Source organism: Ornithorhynchus anatinus, chromosome 4 (assembly GCF_004115215.2).
Source record: "Ornithorhynchus anatinus isolate Pmale09 chromosome 4, mOrnAna1.pri.v4, whole genome shotgun sequence".
Classification (NCBI taxonomy): domain Eukaryota; kingdom Metazoa; phylum Chordata; class Mammalia; order Monotremata; family Ornithorhynchidae; genus Ornithorhynchus; species Ornithorhynchus anatinus.
The window spans coordinates 60722812-60738578 of record NC_041731.1 but is presented as its reverse complement, the minus strand read 5'-3'; the positions used below and the strand labels follow the sequence as shown (position 1 = coordinate 60738578).

General features: G+C 47.4%; 1 protein-coding gene across 1 annotated transcript in view; it reads right to left on the bottom strand.

Annotated features, from left to right (window-relative positions):
- Window positions 1–5000: 5000 nt before the first annotated feature.
- Window positions 5001–15767, bottom strand: part of POP1 (POP1 homolog, ribonuclease P/MRP subunit) — a 32475-nt gene continuing 21708 nt past the window's right edge. The window contains exons 13-16 of the mRNA XM_029063954.2: window positions 12755–12946; window positions 11985–12139; window positions 6836–7162; window positions 5001–5886 (exon numbers count right to left, since the gene is read on the bottom strand). Coding sequence (XP_028919787.1) covers window positions 5262–5886; window positions 6836–7162; window positions 11985–12139; window positions 12755–12946 — 1299 coding nt within the window. The 3' untranslated portion in view covers window positions 5001–5261. The remainder of the gene's footprint in view (window positions 5887–6835; window positions 7163–11984; window positions 12140–12754; window positions 12947–15767) is intronic.

Here is a 15767-nt window from a genome sequence, read left to right as displayed (position 1 = left end):
CTCAGACTCGGAGACCCTAAAATTCTGCTCCTCCAGACACAGGGCCCTCCTGATTTTGTTTTTATTTTGTGCAAGTGTGTTGACTTTTAACATTTCATCATTCCTGATGAGTCCGTCTCCAGTCCTTGCTCCCCACTTATGCTCTTAGACCGTGAGCCCTCCAGGTCTAAACCTCACCCGCGTCTTTTCGCCCGGCACGTGGATAGAGCAAGGGCCTGGGAGTCAGAAGGTCATGGGTTCTAATCTCTGCTCGGCCACTTGTCTGCTGTGTGACCTTGGGCAAGCCACTTTACTTCTCTGGGCCTTGGGTACCTCATCGGTAAAATGGGGATTGAGACTGTGAGCCCCACGTGGGACAGGGACTGTGTCCAACCCGATTTGCTTGTAACCACCCCAGCGCTTCGTATACTGCGTGGCACACAGTAAGCTCTTTACAGATACCGTAGTGATAATAATTATTATTATTAATACTAATACTGCAGTTGCTACTATGGTACAGCTCACAGCCCATCTCTTCCAGGAAGCCCACCCCGATAGACTCCACCCATCTTTCTCCCACCTCACCGTTATCTGTGGCCTCATGTCACGAGCCTGGCTCGGAGAGCTAGGAATCCTGGTTCACCAGTGACTGTACATAATAATATGTCGGTATTTGTTAAGTGCTTACTATGTGCAGAGCACTGTTCTAAGCGCTGGGGGAGATACAGGGTCATCAGGTTGTCCCCCGTGAGGCTCACGGTTAATCCCCATTTTACAGATGAGGTCACTGAGGCCCAGAGAAGTGACTTGCGCCGTCACACAGCTGACATGAGCCCTGACTCCAAAGCCCGTGCTCTTTCCACTGCGCCACGCTGAGCTACAGGCTAGAGGGGGAGACAGACATTATAAGTAAATAAATTACAGTTAAGTACAGGGTTTGGGTCCCTCTCAGGGTCACAACCGGAGAGTTTCCAGTCAGTACTCTACTAGTTTTGACTCCGGGAGGGAGAGTCAAGCAGAGGCCTACCCATTCCTAGCTTGGCCATTGGGTAGCGAGCGGAAAGCAACCTGCTACAAGTCAAAACTCCCCTGTGCTGGGCAGCAGCGGCAGGGAGAGAGTCGAGGGTGGAGACTCAAGTTGACTGCGTGGAAGGAGGCAGTGGTAAACCACTTCGGGATTCTGACCAAGAAAACTCTAGGGGTACACCACCAGAACGATGGCAGATGGCGGCGAGGCGTTCTGGAAGAGATGTGTCCATGGCGTCGCTATGGGTCGGAGATGACTCGACGGCATAAGACAGACGGGGTTTGGGTGGGAAGATAAAAACTTCCGTTTTAGATATCACAAACCGTGGGAGACGCCCGAGATGAGGGAGATATCAGAGCTCCAGACGAGGAAGAAATCAGAGGCGACGGAGATCCACACTGCACAGCGAAGATCCTATCCTCACGGCTGTGGTGACTCCGATAAGTCTGTGACCAGGTTAACGACTGGCAGGTCGCAACCTAGTCTATTCTTCGGCCACCTTCCCTCTTAGCTCCCTTGTGAACACAAGCGATGCTCGGGGAAGAGGGATGACCCAAAGGACAAGAATGATTTTGGGGTGGACCCTCCATCTTGTCTCTTCTGTGCCAACAAAGGTCAGGACAAGTCCTTTGGGGAGCATCCCGTTCGTTCCAGAAAGATCTCAGTACTCACCGTTGTTCTCTCGGCCCCCTCTGGACATCGATTAAGAAAATGTCCATCCCAAGAGAGAGGCTGATGTGTCTCTATTGGTCCTGCCCTGTGCACTTCTGGAATGGTGGATCTTAGCTCCAAAACACATTGGGAATAGTTACGTACCTTTCGGTCCATCATCCTTTATGCCGCACACAGTAATAGTAATAATGATGGTATTTATTAAGCTCAGTTCCAGGCACCGTGCTGGGGTGGACCCAATCGGGCTGGACCCAATCCCTGTCCCACGTGGGGCTCAGTTTTAATCCCCATTTTACAGACGAGGGAACTGAGGCCCAGAGAAGTCAAGTGCCTTGCCCAAGGTCACTCAGCCTTGGTGGAGTGGTGGAACCAGGATAAGAACCCCTGACCTGACTCCCAGGCCCGTGCTCTATCCACCGTGCCATTCTGCTTCTCTAGCTGCCCAATAAATACCAAGCAGCCGCTCCGTAAAGACTAAGTACTTAGGAAGGTACAACATAAGGAGACGTGGTCCCTGTCCTTCAGATTACACTCCCGCAGGGGAAACAGGTACCTGACGTATTCTAGTACTTCTTCCTCCTGGAAATTTTTAGTGTCCACGTGCCGTAGTGGGTTAGGGTTAGTGAATGCCCAAGTCTTTATGCAATGAGAGCATTGAAGTGGCAATTCTGCAGGGGGACTATGGTAGAGAGATGAAAGATTCACCACGACTGTCTCCTGGAGATGACTTATCTCAAGATTTAAAAGACGGAAGGCAACGGTTTGCCAAAGGAGAACACTGGGGATGAGTTTGAGGGTCAAAAGAAAAAGGGTAAGCAAGAGGATAGTGAGAGTGAGCGCACGGGAGGGGTCTGATGAGTAGCTCACCTCAAAAATGAAGTGTATGAGGAGAATAATGATGCTAGTGAGAATCTGTGGGACCATCTGGGATCTAAGGGAGAATTGTACATCGCCTCGATTCTATTTAGTTGCCATTGTTTTTACGAGATGTTCTTCCCCTCGACTCTATTTATCGCCATCGTTCTCGTCAGTCCGTCTCCCCCGATTAGACCGTAAGCCCGTCAAACGGCGGGGACCGTCTCTATCTGTTGCCGACTTGTTCATCCCAAGTGCTTAGTACAGTGCTCTGCACATAGTAAGCGCTCAATAAATACTATTGAATGAATGAACGAATGAGGACAGAACGGGAAGAGGATCCAACATTGGGGGCCACCCATGGGAAAGTGGAGAGAGGACGAGGAAGCGACCAAGGAAGAGGAGAGAGAGGCCAGAAGAGGAAATCCAGGAGCGGGCCGTGACGGGGAAATTGAGAGTGTGTAGGGTTCCCAGATGAACAGTACGGTCCACCGTGTCAGAAGCAGCTGAGAGGTCGAGAAAGACAGGATAGAACTGCAGCCTGACAGACTCGATGAGGAGGGATAGAACAGCAGCCTGACCGACTCGGTGAGGAGGCGGAGGAGGGAAGCCTAATGGATAGAGCACGGGCACTGGGGGCAGAAGGACCTGGGTTCTAATCCTGACTCTGCCACTTGTCTACCGTGTGACCTTGGGCAAGTTACTTCACTTTTCTGCGACTCGGTTACCTCGCCTGTAAAATGGGCGAACCCCAGGTGGGACAGGGACCTGTGTCCAATCTGATCAGCTTGTATTTTCCCCAGCGCTTAGAACAGTGCTTGACACATAGTAAGCCCTCAACAAATACCATCATTATTATCTTCGTTTTTATTATCATTAGGAGGAAGTAACCTGTCGTCTCAAAGTGTAGCTCGATTTTAGAGGGATTGAGGTGGTTGGAAAGAAAGCAGAGGCAGCTGGTATAAATGATCCATTCTCGGGTTTTGGACAGGAATGGTAGGAAGGGGATGGAATGAGCAGTAGTGGGGTGGGGGCGGACGGCGGGGTACAGGGTAGGGAATGTGTCTGCTATATTGTACTCTCCCAAGCGCTTAGTACAGTTCTCCGCACCCAGTAAGCGCTCAATAAATACGACTGACTGACCCAAACACGAAAATCATCCTTTTTACGGCCCCAGCCTGGTCACGCAGCTCCCACGGCTCTCCCAGAAGCGGGAGGCAGAGCCCGACAGCAGGACCGGCGCTGCAAAGAAGGCTGAGGCCCCGGAGGAAAGGAGAACTGGAACGGTGAGTCGACAGCCATACCGCTCCACTGGCCTGAAAATCCCGTTGGGGATCGTCAGAGCCGACGTGGACCTCACAGAACGCTCTTTTGCTCCAGTCTCTGAGGACAGGCCTATCAGCAGATAGTTCCATGGCAGAAGCTCCCCCCATTAGAGGGGCAGGCCGTTTTAAAATCTAGTTTTTACCTTCTGAAGAACTAGAAGCAGCCTAGAAGAGCCCGGGCCTAGGGAGTCGGAAGGTCATGGGTTCTAATCCCAGCTCCACTTGTCTGCTGGGTGGCCTCGGGCAAGTTACTTCACTTCTCTGTGCCTCGGTTCCCTCATCTGTAAAATGGGGATTGAGACTGGGAGCCCCACGTGGGACAATCTGATTATCTTGTATCCACCCCAGCGCTTAGACCAGTGCTTGGCACATAGCGCTAAACAAATGCCATTATCATCACTTAGTACAGTGCCTGGCGCATAGTAAATGCTTAATAAATACTATTATTATTATTCTGAGGTAGATACCCACAGAATATGGCTTTGATATACAACTGGCATCAGCACAAAAGGCACAGAGAAGATAATGTAAGTAGCTTCTGAATGTACATTCCAAATGTACATGCCGAACTGTCCATTCCAAGCGCTTAGTACAGTGCTCTGCACATAGTAAGCACTCAATAAATACTATTGAATGAATAGCTTCTGGGCCATCTACGGTCAGTTTTGGTGTAGGCAACAGAACTTCCAAATCGGGCTCTGAGATTCTGGCTTTTAGCATCAGCTGATTTCCTCCCACAGGTGAGGTGTGCTTTAAACTTAGCAGCAGCTTTTTGGCAAGTGGCATAAGCAAAGGATAAAAAATACTTTTCCCTTGAGGTAAGAGTGGCTAGACGTGCACTCATCACATCTGCAGTCAAACTGAAAAACTGAACAGACCCCCAAAATGAAATCAACTGCAGCTTATACCGACAGCCACGGGACCGGCAGGTCTTTCACTGGGGACCCATCCACCCGAAAGGGCGCGAGCCTTTTTGCCACTTACGCCAAAAGAAAATTATTCTTTCCGTTTTTTTCAGAAGACCGTGCTTACACAAAATAAGACAGCATCACTGAAATGCCTTCTGCTAGATTTAGCCAAAATCTTTTTAAATAGGATCTTAATAAATGAGGGGAGGGTCGGCAATCGGACACGTTCCTGAGCAATGTAAACATCTGACGCAACGTATATTTCCACTCATATAATACACCGCAAGGGTTTTCGTTCTATTTTCCAAGGGATTTCACACCGCATATGACAGTAAGAAGTCCTTAACTTGATATGGTTCCAGTTTGGGGTCTGCAGATTTTGCGATTCAAGCTCTCCCAAGCGCTTAATACAGTGCTCTGCACATAATAAGCGCTCGATAGATACCACTGACTCTGACTGTGGTGCCTGCCATCCTTTGTGTGTTCCCGTGACATTTATATTTCAATAGCAATTCTAGCAAATCTATACTGCAGAGAGGCAGGATTTCTCAGTAAGACCAACCCCCTCCTGTCTGTCGGTTGAGCCGACAGCAAAGAGAGCAGCCCAGTCACACTAACAAATCCCAACGCTTTGCCACAGCCGGCGGCCAGCGAGAAGTCTCCCTGAGTGACGAATCCGAGGAGAATCCTGGAGCAGTGGGAAGTCACGTCCGGGAGCGGGTCCGGCCACAGGCCGACGGTCAGGTCGTCGGCCTCCTCGGCCGCGTTTCCCCGTTTCTGCCGTCTCTCCGTTTTCTTCTGTTTCTTCTGCTTCAGGGCTCGGCCCTTGAACGGATCGCAGTGTTTGGATTCTTGAGGGCCGCAGTAGAGTCGATCTTCAGTCAGCTGAAGCAAGTCCTCCTCCGTCGGAATACAAATCATGGCGTGCAGCTCGGGGCTGCCCTTCTTGAGCAAAGACAGAGAGACCCACACGAGTGATCTCGGACGGCTGTTTGTGACCGTCAGGCAGGCTTCCTCAGTCAGCTCGGGCACAGCCGGTCTGGAAGTCTGTCGTGCCCCTTGGCGTCTCCCAGAGATAGGCTTGCACCAGGCCGCCAGCTGCTTCAGTAATTTCTTGCTCCTAGTCAAGATTAAAAAACAACAACAAAAAAGCCCCATTAGCTCACTGAAAACAGTAAACTCAAAAAAAACTTAAGTGCTGCCACAAACCTTTCACTGCGACTCTTGGGGAGGGACAGAAAAAGAGGGCGCCAGACGAGGTAGGGAAAGAATGAGAATTGGGAGGGGATATTCCAAGGAGAATGGAACAGGAGCTGGTGAGCAACTAGGGGACCGCAGGGAAAAAAAAAGGAGAAAATGACCCCGGAGATAAATGGATAGAAAAATAATCTGATGGAGAAAGACAACTAACGCCATCAGCTTTGGAGTGATTATTAAGTGAAGGTAGTTGAGGAAATCAAGTTGGGCCCCCAAAAAAGAGCCCTTAACAGAAAAGTTTAGGCAGTGTTGTTTGCACACAGACACCCACACACACCAACCCCCACCCCCGACCATAAAAACCTCAATCTAAAGACCAGAGGGATGCATCTTCACCCTCCATTTTCAACGAACAGCACCCCTAGCTATCCAACTGACATTTAAAAGTGGAAAGAGCTTTTTCCAAGAGTTAGAAGGGAACAAATTCAAGCGATTCAAAAGACACGTTCATAGGAAACATGCTCTTCAGGAACTAAGGCGAGGCTCTGGAGGGTATCGTTCTCCATGAGAACCACCCTTCCACAAAGCAGAGTAAATCATTCCCTTTCTCCTAAGCGTCTCAAGAATTCCACGTAAACTGGGGAGTAAGCATTCAAATGAGGTTGGAAATACACTTTGAAATACAATTAAAAAAAAAAGATCCGATAAGGAGCTGCTACTTTTCCCTCACCCAGTAATTTCGTTGAGCCATTAAAATACTGAGAACACCAAACCATATTCTGGCATTCATATTTTTAAGGCGTTATGTAAAATATCAAAGCACCGTGTAAGTAAAAATATCACGCTTCTGTGAGCAGGTCATTTTCACTAACCTAATAACATGAAAGAGGCTATCTGGGGTAGACCCATCATCCCTACAGGAGCCTTGAGACTCTGAATCCATTTGCTCCTCGGGTTCTGCGGGTTGGTTTTCAGATGTGCCCTCTTCCGAAGACGGCTTGGGTACGTGTTCCTGATGAGGACAAGACATAGGCTGCCTTCCGGATGGACTCTTCTCGCTCGCAGGCGATGACATCTCTATCGGTCCCACCTCGGTTTTGCTTCTCGCTTCCCAGTCTTGGGTGAGCTGTTCCCAGGGGCAGCGGAACGGTGTCAGAGTGCCATACTTGATATAATTCGCCCTCTTGGCAGGTGGGCGCCTAGCCAAAAGGAAATGAAGCGGAAACCAATTTTACATCGTGTGAGAATATTAAAACTTAAAGACGTCGCGCGTCTAGGCTTCTGATCGTAAAGACTGGTGATATTTAAGCAACGTACTCAGGACGAGAGGGAATAAGAAAAGTCCCCAGGGATCTTACAACTTAATAACAAGAAGCGGCGTGGCCTAGTGGAAAGGGCATGGGTTTGGGAGTCAGAGGATGTGGTTTCTAATCCCGGCTCTGCCACCTGGCTGCTGTATGACCTTGGGCAAGTCACTGCACTTCTCTGTAAAATGGGGGAAAGGACAGTGAGCCCTATGTGGGACAGGGATGGTGTCCAACCTGATTATCTTCTATTTATCCCAGCACTTAGTACAGTGCCTGGCACATAGTGTGAGCTTGTTATGGGCAGGGAATGTGTGTTTGTTGTTACATTGTACTCTCCCAAGCCCTTACTCCAGTGCTTTACACACAGTAAGCACTCAAAAACCACAAATGAATGAATGCTTAATAAAAACCACAATAATAAGGAGACAGGCAAACGAACAACTAAAGTACAAGAGCATGAATAACAAAAAACCACCAGAAATATATCTCAAACTCAATTTAACTCAAAGAACTGGCAAGTGACTCCTTGCCCCTTAGAAATATAACACGAACAGAAAGGAGACAAGCCATGTCTCACCTCCTCCTGTCTGGCTCCAGCCTAACCCGACAAGTACTAGTCGACGTTGCAGAGGGACTTTGCTGTGGCCAGGGAATGTGTCGGCTATATTGTACTCTCCCAAGCGTTTAGTACAGTGCTCTGCCCTCATTAAGCGCTCAATAAATAGCAAAGATTGAGAGGTAGTCTTCAGTGCTGCTGTCTGTCTTACCTTCTAGACTGTAAACTCTTTGTGGGCAGGGACCGTGTCTACCTACTCTGTTCTACTGTACTCTCCCAAGCATTTAGGGCGGTGCTCTACATACGGTAAGCGCTCAATAAGTACGTCTGACTGATTGAGAAGCAGGCTTCGTGTTGCCGTCTCTCTCCCCCTCTAGACCGTAAGCTCATTGTGGGCAGGGAACGTGTCTACCGACTCTGTTATACTGTACTCTCTCAAATCCTTTGCACACAGTAAGTGCTCAGTAAATATGTTTGATTGATACGTACCCCCGCACTCCAGGTGGGATTCCTTCCCGCAGCCAGAACCCAGCTGGTCCAGAACTTCCTCTCGAACCCCACAGTCACTCTCTTCCACACAGCCCTCAGCTTCATATTTATACTGACCATCTCAGTTCTACAGCGACCTGTCCCAAACTCTTCCTATTCTCCCAAGCGCTTAGTAAGGTGCTCTGCACACACTTAAGCGCTCAATAAATACCACAGATTGACTGATCGATCAAACCTGCCATCACCCCCCAATTCTGTCCTCACCTTCCAGACATCTCCGACTCTGGCTTCTTCCAATCCTGCTGTCCCCACCAAGTATTCCACACCTTTAACTCCCTCCTGAAGCCCCCGAGCCCCCTAAATCTTCTCTAAATTATGATGGATGACCTTGCCAACTGCTTTTTTTTGTTTAATTGGAATTATCAGGCATGAATTTCCCCAAGGTCCCTTCATCTCCTCACCACTCTACTACTCCCTTCTCTTTCTACTCCTTTCCATCTCGCAAGGTACCCCCGTCTGCTCTTAAAATTCACCTCACAGCTGCCTGACCCGTTCCTTTTCGCCTATTAAAAGCACTTGCTTCTACTCTCCTCCCTTACTGCTCTTTTCAACCTCTCACTCTTAAATAGCTCCTTTCCCTCTGCTTTCAAACACGCTCAAGTGTCCCCAAACCAAATAAGCCTTCCCAAAGTTTCAACCAGCTGTTGCCCCGCAATCTGCTCCCAGTTCTTTTAATCAAATCAATGGAACTTATTGAGCTTTTGCTGTACTGAGCACTCTGCATACAATCCATACATTTTCTTTACCACCTGCTCTCTTCTTGGACCACAATTACTTTCTTCACTGCACTCCACTGAGAATGCACCTCCGCAGGCACCAATAACCTCTTCGCAGACAATTTCAATGACCTCCATCATCTTTGACACAGTGGACCACTTCCTCCTGGACATCCAGTGAAAACTTGGGCTTCGCCAACCCAATGTTCACTTTGAACTCAACGGTCTTAGTGAATAAACTAACTCCATCTGCTCTGTCCCATTCTCACCTCCGCTTCCCCAGAACACTTCTGGTTACCAACTGTATTTACTGAGCACCTGCTGTGTGCAGGGCACTGTACTAGCATTATATGGCCAAACGACAGTTTCTTACTCAAAAACCAGGGTGGGCCAATTATGAGGTGGAGGCGATTATGTGAATAAATACCGTAATTCCCGCTCATTTAGAAGTAAAAAATCACCACTGGTAATCGGAAAGGGTGAAAACTGGCCACTGAGTGAACCTATATACGATTCATAGCTCAAGCTTTTAAAGCGGACGCGTGAATTCATTCCTTCAACTTAGGATAAAGGAAACTAGTTCCAACAGGGTCTTTCAAAAGACATTTCACAGCATTGTGAGGATGGAAAAAGACACCCACATATCTTTTAAGAAACTTCCAAGTCAAGTATTTTTAGATCCTCCACTTGCACCGTCCTGTTACTTGCAAGCAAAGACTGTATGCAAAAATTTACTTTTTTAAAAAAACCTTTGGAATAATGGAGCTTGTAGTCCATGTCTCCATTGTCTCATGCACGCCAATCTGATCACTGGCAAACATCTTGGGAAAAGGGGTCTGTGTTAGCTCGACTACCCATCTCTCTCATCTATCTCGCCACTGACCTTTCGCCCACATCCTGCCTCTGGCCTAAACACCCTCCCCCTCCTCATATCAGAAAGACAGTTGCCCTCCCCGCCTTCAGAGCATTATTGAAGGCACATCTCCTCCAAGGGGCCTTCCCGAAGCCCTCCTCTCCTCTTCTCCCACTCCCGTCTGCAACGCCCTGACTTGTTCCCTTCACTCATCCACCTTCCCAGCCCCACGGCACTTATGTATAGAGCTGTCCTTTATTTATGTATGCGTGTATATTAATGTCTTTCTCCCTCTCTAGACTGTGAGCTTACAATGGGCAGGGAATGTGTCTGTCACACTGCACTCTCCCAAGCACTTATTACAGTGGTTTGCACAGGATAAGGGCTCAATAAATAGGGCTGAAGGAATGAACGAACAAATACACATGCCAATGGAGATATTCAATCGCGCTTAATTATTTTGGGGGAGCAGGCAAAATCCCTTCAAAGGGAACACAGTAACAAAGACTCAGGGTAAACATGGCCTAGTGCCAAACGCACGGGCTTGGGAGTCAGAGATGTGGGTTCTGATCCCGGCTCGGCCACTTGTCTGCTGGGTGACTTTGGGGAGGTCACTCTACTTCTCTGTGCCACAGTTACCTCAACTGTAAAATGGAGATTAAGACTGAGAGCCCCGCGTGGGACAACCTGATTATCTTGTAACCACCCCTATGCTTAGAACAGTGCTTGGCACATAGTAAGCGTTTAACAGATATCATTATTATTATTTTTCCAAGGCCCAGGCTGATGATATAGAACCACAATACATTTTTGATTTCACTACAAGGGTAAAAAATTCCAGTTATTACTGGGTTTTACTGAACCTTGCCACATGTCTTTGTTGCTCCTTCCTAGCTCCCAGTGTGCACCTGGATGCCAGTCATTCCCCCGCCTCCCGTCCTCCCTTGTCAATTTCTATTTCTCAGTAACTGAGACATGCAGACGTGCTCTGCTCACACATTCCCGCTCTTGTTCGCTTCTTCCCCGGCCTTCTCCCTTTTCCCTCCAGGATTTCCGCAGGCTCAGAGAGCCGAGTGAAAAGTCATCCTCTTCAGCCAGGGCGGCAATCACATTTATTGTGCGCTCACAGCGTGCGGAGCACTGTACAAAAAGCTGGGGAGAGCCCAGTATAACAGAGTCGGCAGACACGTTCCCGGTGCACGGGAGCTTACAGTCCAGAGGGGACATCAGACGTAATATAAATAAATTATGTATATATGCGCACGTAAGTGATGCGCAAAGGTGACGCAGAAGGGAGTGGGAGAAGAGGAAATGCTTAGCTGGGGAAGGCCTCGGGGAGGAGACGTGCCTTCAACAAGTCTCTGAGGGTGGGGAGAGTAATGTTGGATATGAAGAGGGGGGGTGTTCCAGGCCAGAGTTGGGATTCCAAGTCTTTGCTCAGAGGTGAAGAGGACCCTTATATCACCGAACCGGTCCCCCAATTTTTGGCCCTGCTATAACACAGTTGCGGCCCCAGGTTGTCTCAGTCCCAGGCAGAACTTCAGATTCTACGAGAGCACTGAAATTTGGGGTGCTTCAGGTGGGAGAAAGGAGCATGAGCTATTTATCCTCAATATAAGCTATCTTTTCATCTAATTTTTAAGAACTAGGTCACCCTCTGCCAGCAAAATTTTGGAGATGGGGTTTATGGGTCCCATGGATCTTGAATGTCTGAGGCCAGGCAACAAGCAGCGGGTCAAATCCAGTTACATTCCAGTAAAAGGAAACACTCTCCCTTTAGTGGCTGCCTGTCTGCTGCACGAGTAAAAAAGGATGAGGTAACTACATATGTAAATGTTCTTCTTTGCCCTGGTATTATCTCCAGTCAAGTGTGGGATAGAAAGTCAAGACAAAGACGACCAGCCTGTTATCTAACCCCCCTCACCTAAGCCAGTCGGACTCTGTAGAGCTAGAACCTCAAGATCGCTCAAATGTCAGTTGGCTGATAATGATATCGCTTTTTAATAATTTTAAGGTTTTATCACATTTAAGTGGAGTTACCTTTTGTACTTTTCAAGAAGACTCCCTTCTTGCTCTTTGGCGAACCTCTTTCCAGCAGGGCAGTCTGGGCAGTCATTTGGTATATGAGGCGTCCCCTTATACAGAGAGTGTTTCAAACCTTCTTTTAACCCACCAACGCGTGCACCGCGATAGACCTAGAATGAACACCAGAAAAAGGTTCATGGAATTTACCACCCTGAAGTCAAAGCTTCACGCACAACACTGCCTTAAACTAACAACTGATCCTTCTCTAATTGTATTTAACTGAGTTTCCGTCACCAAGTTTTAAGGATTACCAGACTCAAGAAAGGACTAAATTCCAATGTTTATTTGCCTCTCATTAAAGATTATCATAGTTATTTTTATACCTCAGCTACGCAAAATAAGACAGCTATTCTCTTTTTAAGACAAATTTTACCAGTTGTTGACAAATCAATCCAGCAAATTTAACATAAAAATACAAGTGTGCTCTGTAGGCTTCCAAATTTTTTTTATGTCGTGAGGAATATACCAAAACGTTAAAGTATGTGATATTGCAAAATGGGAACTTTTAGAACTTCCCCAAACCTCAATATGTAGAATATGCCATTTGGCTGAACATCCTGAACAGAGATTAACTCTATGAAATGGGGATGACTTTTCCACAGAATCATTTATCTTGTTGTTTTCCCTTTTAGCCCTGAAGATCACTGAGGATGGAGATCTGACCTTATTTTAAATACATCTTTGATTTTATCAGTTCTTTCGGTAACTTGACAGGGGTAACTTACGAATGGGATCCAGAAAGCCATGCCCCAGCCTTTCGGAAGAAGTATATCCCAGCCACTTCCCCATCCTAACTGATCTTCGCCAGTTACTCGTCCTGGCTGTTGAATCAAAAGTACTGGAATCTTGGATTCTTGGGGACCTAACACAAGAGTCGAGCCAGGCACCAACAGTTCACTTCTCATTCGGTTTAAATCCTGAAGGGAGAAAAGAATTCACGATAACGTTCCTAGTCTTGACGGTTGGGCTTTCAGCCTCCGCTTATACTTTGAGCTGGCTCTTGCAGTGAGTGTTTATTGTCTGCTTGTACTAAGTAAACACATCTTGGTACATCCCTTTATGCCTCAATATTCCATTAATAATCCATTGGCTTTAGCAAATAAGGTGAGAAGAGTTAAGACATCATACACTAGCTCCAGTAAAAATCCCTCAGCACATCTTCAGAAGCCCCTAATTCACCAAGTCACCATTCTCCTATATTACCAATCCAGGGAGATAAGACAGAGCCCTGACATGACCTGGTCTTCCCTCGTGAGAAGCAGTGTAGCCTAGTGGAAAGAGATTGGGCATGGGAGCCAAAGGACCTGAGTCCTCAGCCCGGCTCCGCCTCGTACCTGTTGTGTGACCTTGGGCAAGTCACTTCACTTCTCTGGGCCTCAGTTCCCTCATCTGCAAAATGGGGATTCAAAATCTATTCTCCCTCCTACTTAAGAGTGTGAGCCCCAAGCGAGACCTGATTATCTTGTGTCTTCCCCAGGGCTCGGTACAGATCTTGGCACATAGCTTCACAAACACCATAGTGATGATGACAATGATGATGCTGATCTTCAGAGTATCAGATGAGCCTGCCCTGTGCTGGAGGTGAGGCCTTGTTCCCTTCTAGTGCTGCTGTTCTGCCCTTCTGATATTCCAGTGGGTCTCTCAATCATTTCTTATTTAAAAAAAAAAAACACACACATAAAGGTGTTCCCCAATTCTTATTGGCCTGAATCCCTCAAATGAAGAAGAGAGAAGGAAAGCAGCATGGTATAGTGGAGAGAGAGCACAGGCCTAGGAGTCAGAAGGTCATGGGTTCTAATCCCTCCTCTGCCACTTGTCTGCTTGTGACCTTGGGCAAGACACTTCACTGGGTCTCAGTTACCTCACCTGGAAAATGGGGATTGAGACTGTGAGCCGTACGTGGGATAGGGACTGTGCCCAACCCAATTTGCTTGTATGCACCCCAGTGCCTGGCATATAGTAAGCGCTCAACAAATGCCATTATCTTTATTATATTATTATTATCGAAATCCGAAACAATCTTGTGCCTCTTTAACCTAGCTGTGCAGACCAAGAGTGGGGCCGGTGGGCGACCAGGCCCCCAGAGATCTCTACGTCAACCAATCAAACGGTGAGCCCAAGGACACAGGGACTGTGTCCAATCTTATTATCCTGTACAACCCAAGTGTTTAGCACAGTACCCAGCACAGGATAAGTGCCTAATAAGTAAAATACAATAGTAATAATAATTGTAGTATTTGTTAAGTGCTTACTATGTGCCAGTCACTGTACTAGGTCTTGGGGTAGATATATGCAAATCAGGTTGGACTCAGTCCCTGTCCCACATAGGGATCTGGGTCTTAATCTCCATTTTAAAGATGCATGGAGAAGTAAAATGCCTTACCCAAGGTCACACAGCACACAAGTGGCAGAGCCAGAATTAGAACCCAGATCCTCTGACTCGTAGCCTGTGCTCTTTCCACTAAGCCAGGCTGCTACCATAGAAATACACAATTTCCTGAGAGCCTATTGTGTGTAGAGCACTATAACGGGCACTTGGTTCCTCAACAGAAAGGATCTGACAATCAAGTTAAGCTCAGTAGGCTGATTTAGTAAGAAATGGACTAGTCTTCAAGTTTAAAGAGATGAGAACGGTGAAAGCTGGGGAAAAAACAAAGAAAGTGGAAAAGCAATTACAGAGAAATGCTAAAGGACGGGGGGAATTTGCAGGTTATTTGGATTTGTAGCTGGCTGTGGTTTTGCCATACCCCAGCTGAATCCTAGGCTCGAGCCAATTCGCCCAGCTCCATGGAACTGGAGTTGACGGCTTATCCTCCCCTGGCTGGAGCCCTGGGAAAGGCCCGGGTGATCCCTAGTGCAGCGTTCTGACAATCCCTCAAGCAGTTTTCCAGTCCCAAGAGATGCTAAAAGGGACAGGCAGGATTAGGGATTTGGAGGAAGGAGTCTGGATGAAGGGTTGTGAGAGATGACCAAAGAAATCATAAGTCAATCGGGGAACTGATAAATGGAGTGCACTGTAGGTGAGGAATCCAATATAAGGTAACCGGCTAACTTCCTTTCATATAAATAGAACTGTCCTCACCATTTGGCATATCAGTTCTTTCCCTGATACTCCCGGCTAACGCTTTTCACGCCTCCTAACGCCCCAAGCCATGTCAACTTAACATCTACTTCTAGCACTGGTACATAAATAATAATTATTATTATTAGTAATAACAATAGTAGTGGTATTTGTTGAGTGTTTACTTTGTGCCAGGCACTGTACTAAGCGCTGGGGTGGATACAAGCAAATTGGATTGGACACAGTCCCTGTCCCACCTGGGGCTCCCAGTCACGATCTCCATTTTACAGATGAGGTAAGTGAGGCACAGAGAAGTGAAGTGACTTGTCCAAGGTCACACAACAGACAGGTGGCAGAGCCGGGATCCGAACCCATGACCTCATAACTCCCAGGCTCATGCTCTATCCACTATGTCTTGCTACTTCTCAATACAATCCCCAGCACCAGTGCATACGTATATTCAATTGCACAGTCTATTTTTTTTTTTTAATTGTCTCCCCATTACAGTGTTAGCTCATTACAGACAGGAACAGCCTATTCACAGGACTTAGTAATAGTACAATTGTCCAATTCAGGGAAATGCACACTCTGGACACACACATTGCTACTATATTACTACTACTACTACTAATAATAATTGTGGCATTTGTTAAGCACTCCCTACACGTCAAGCACTG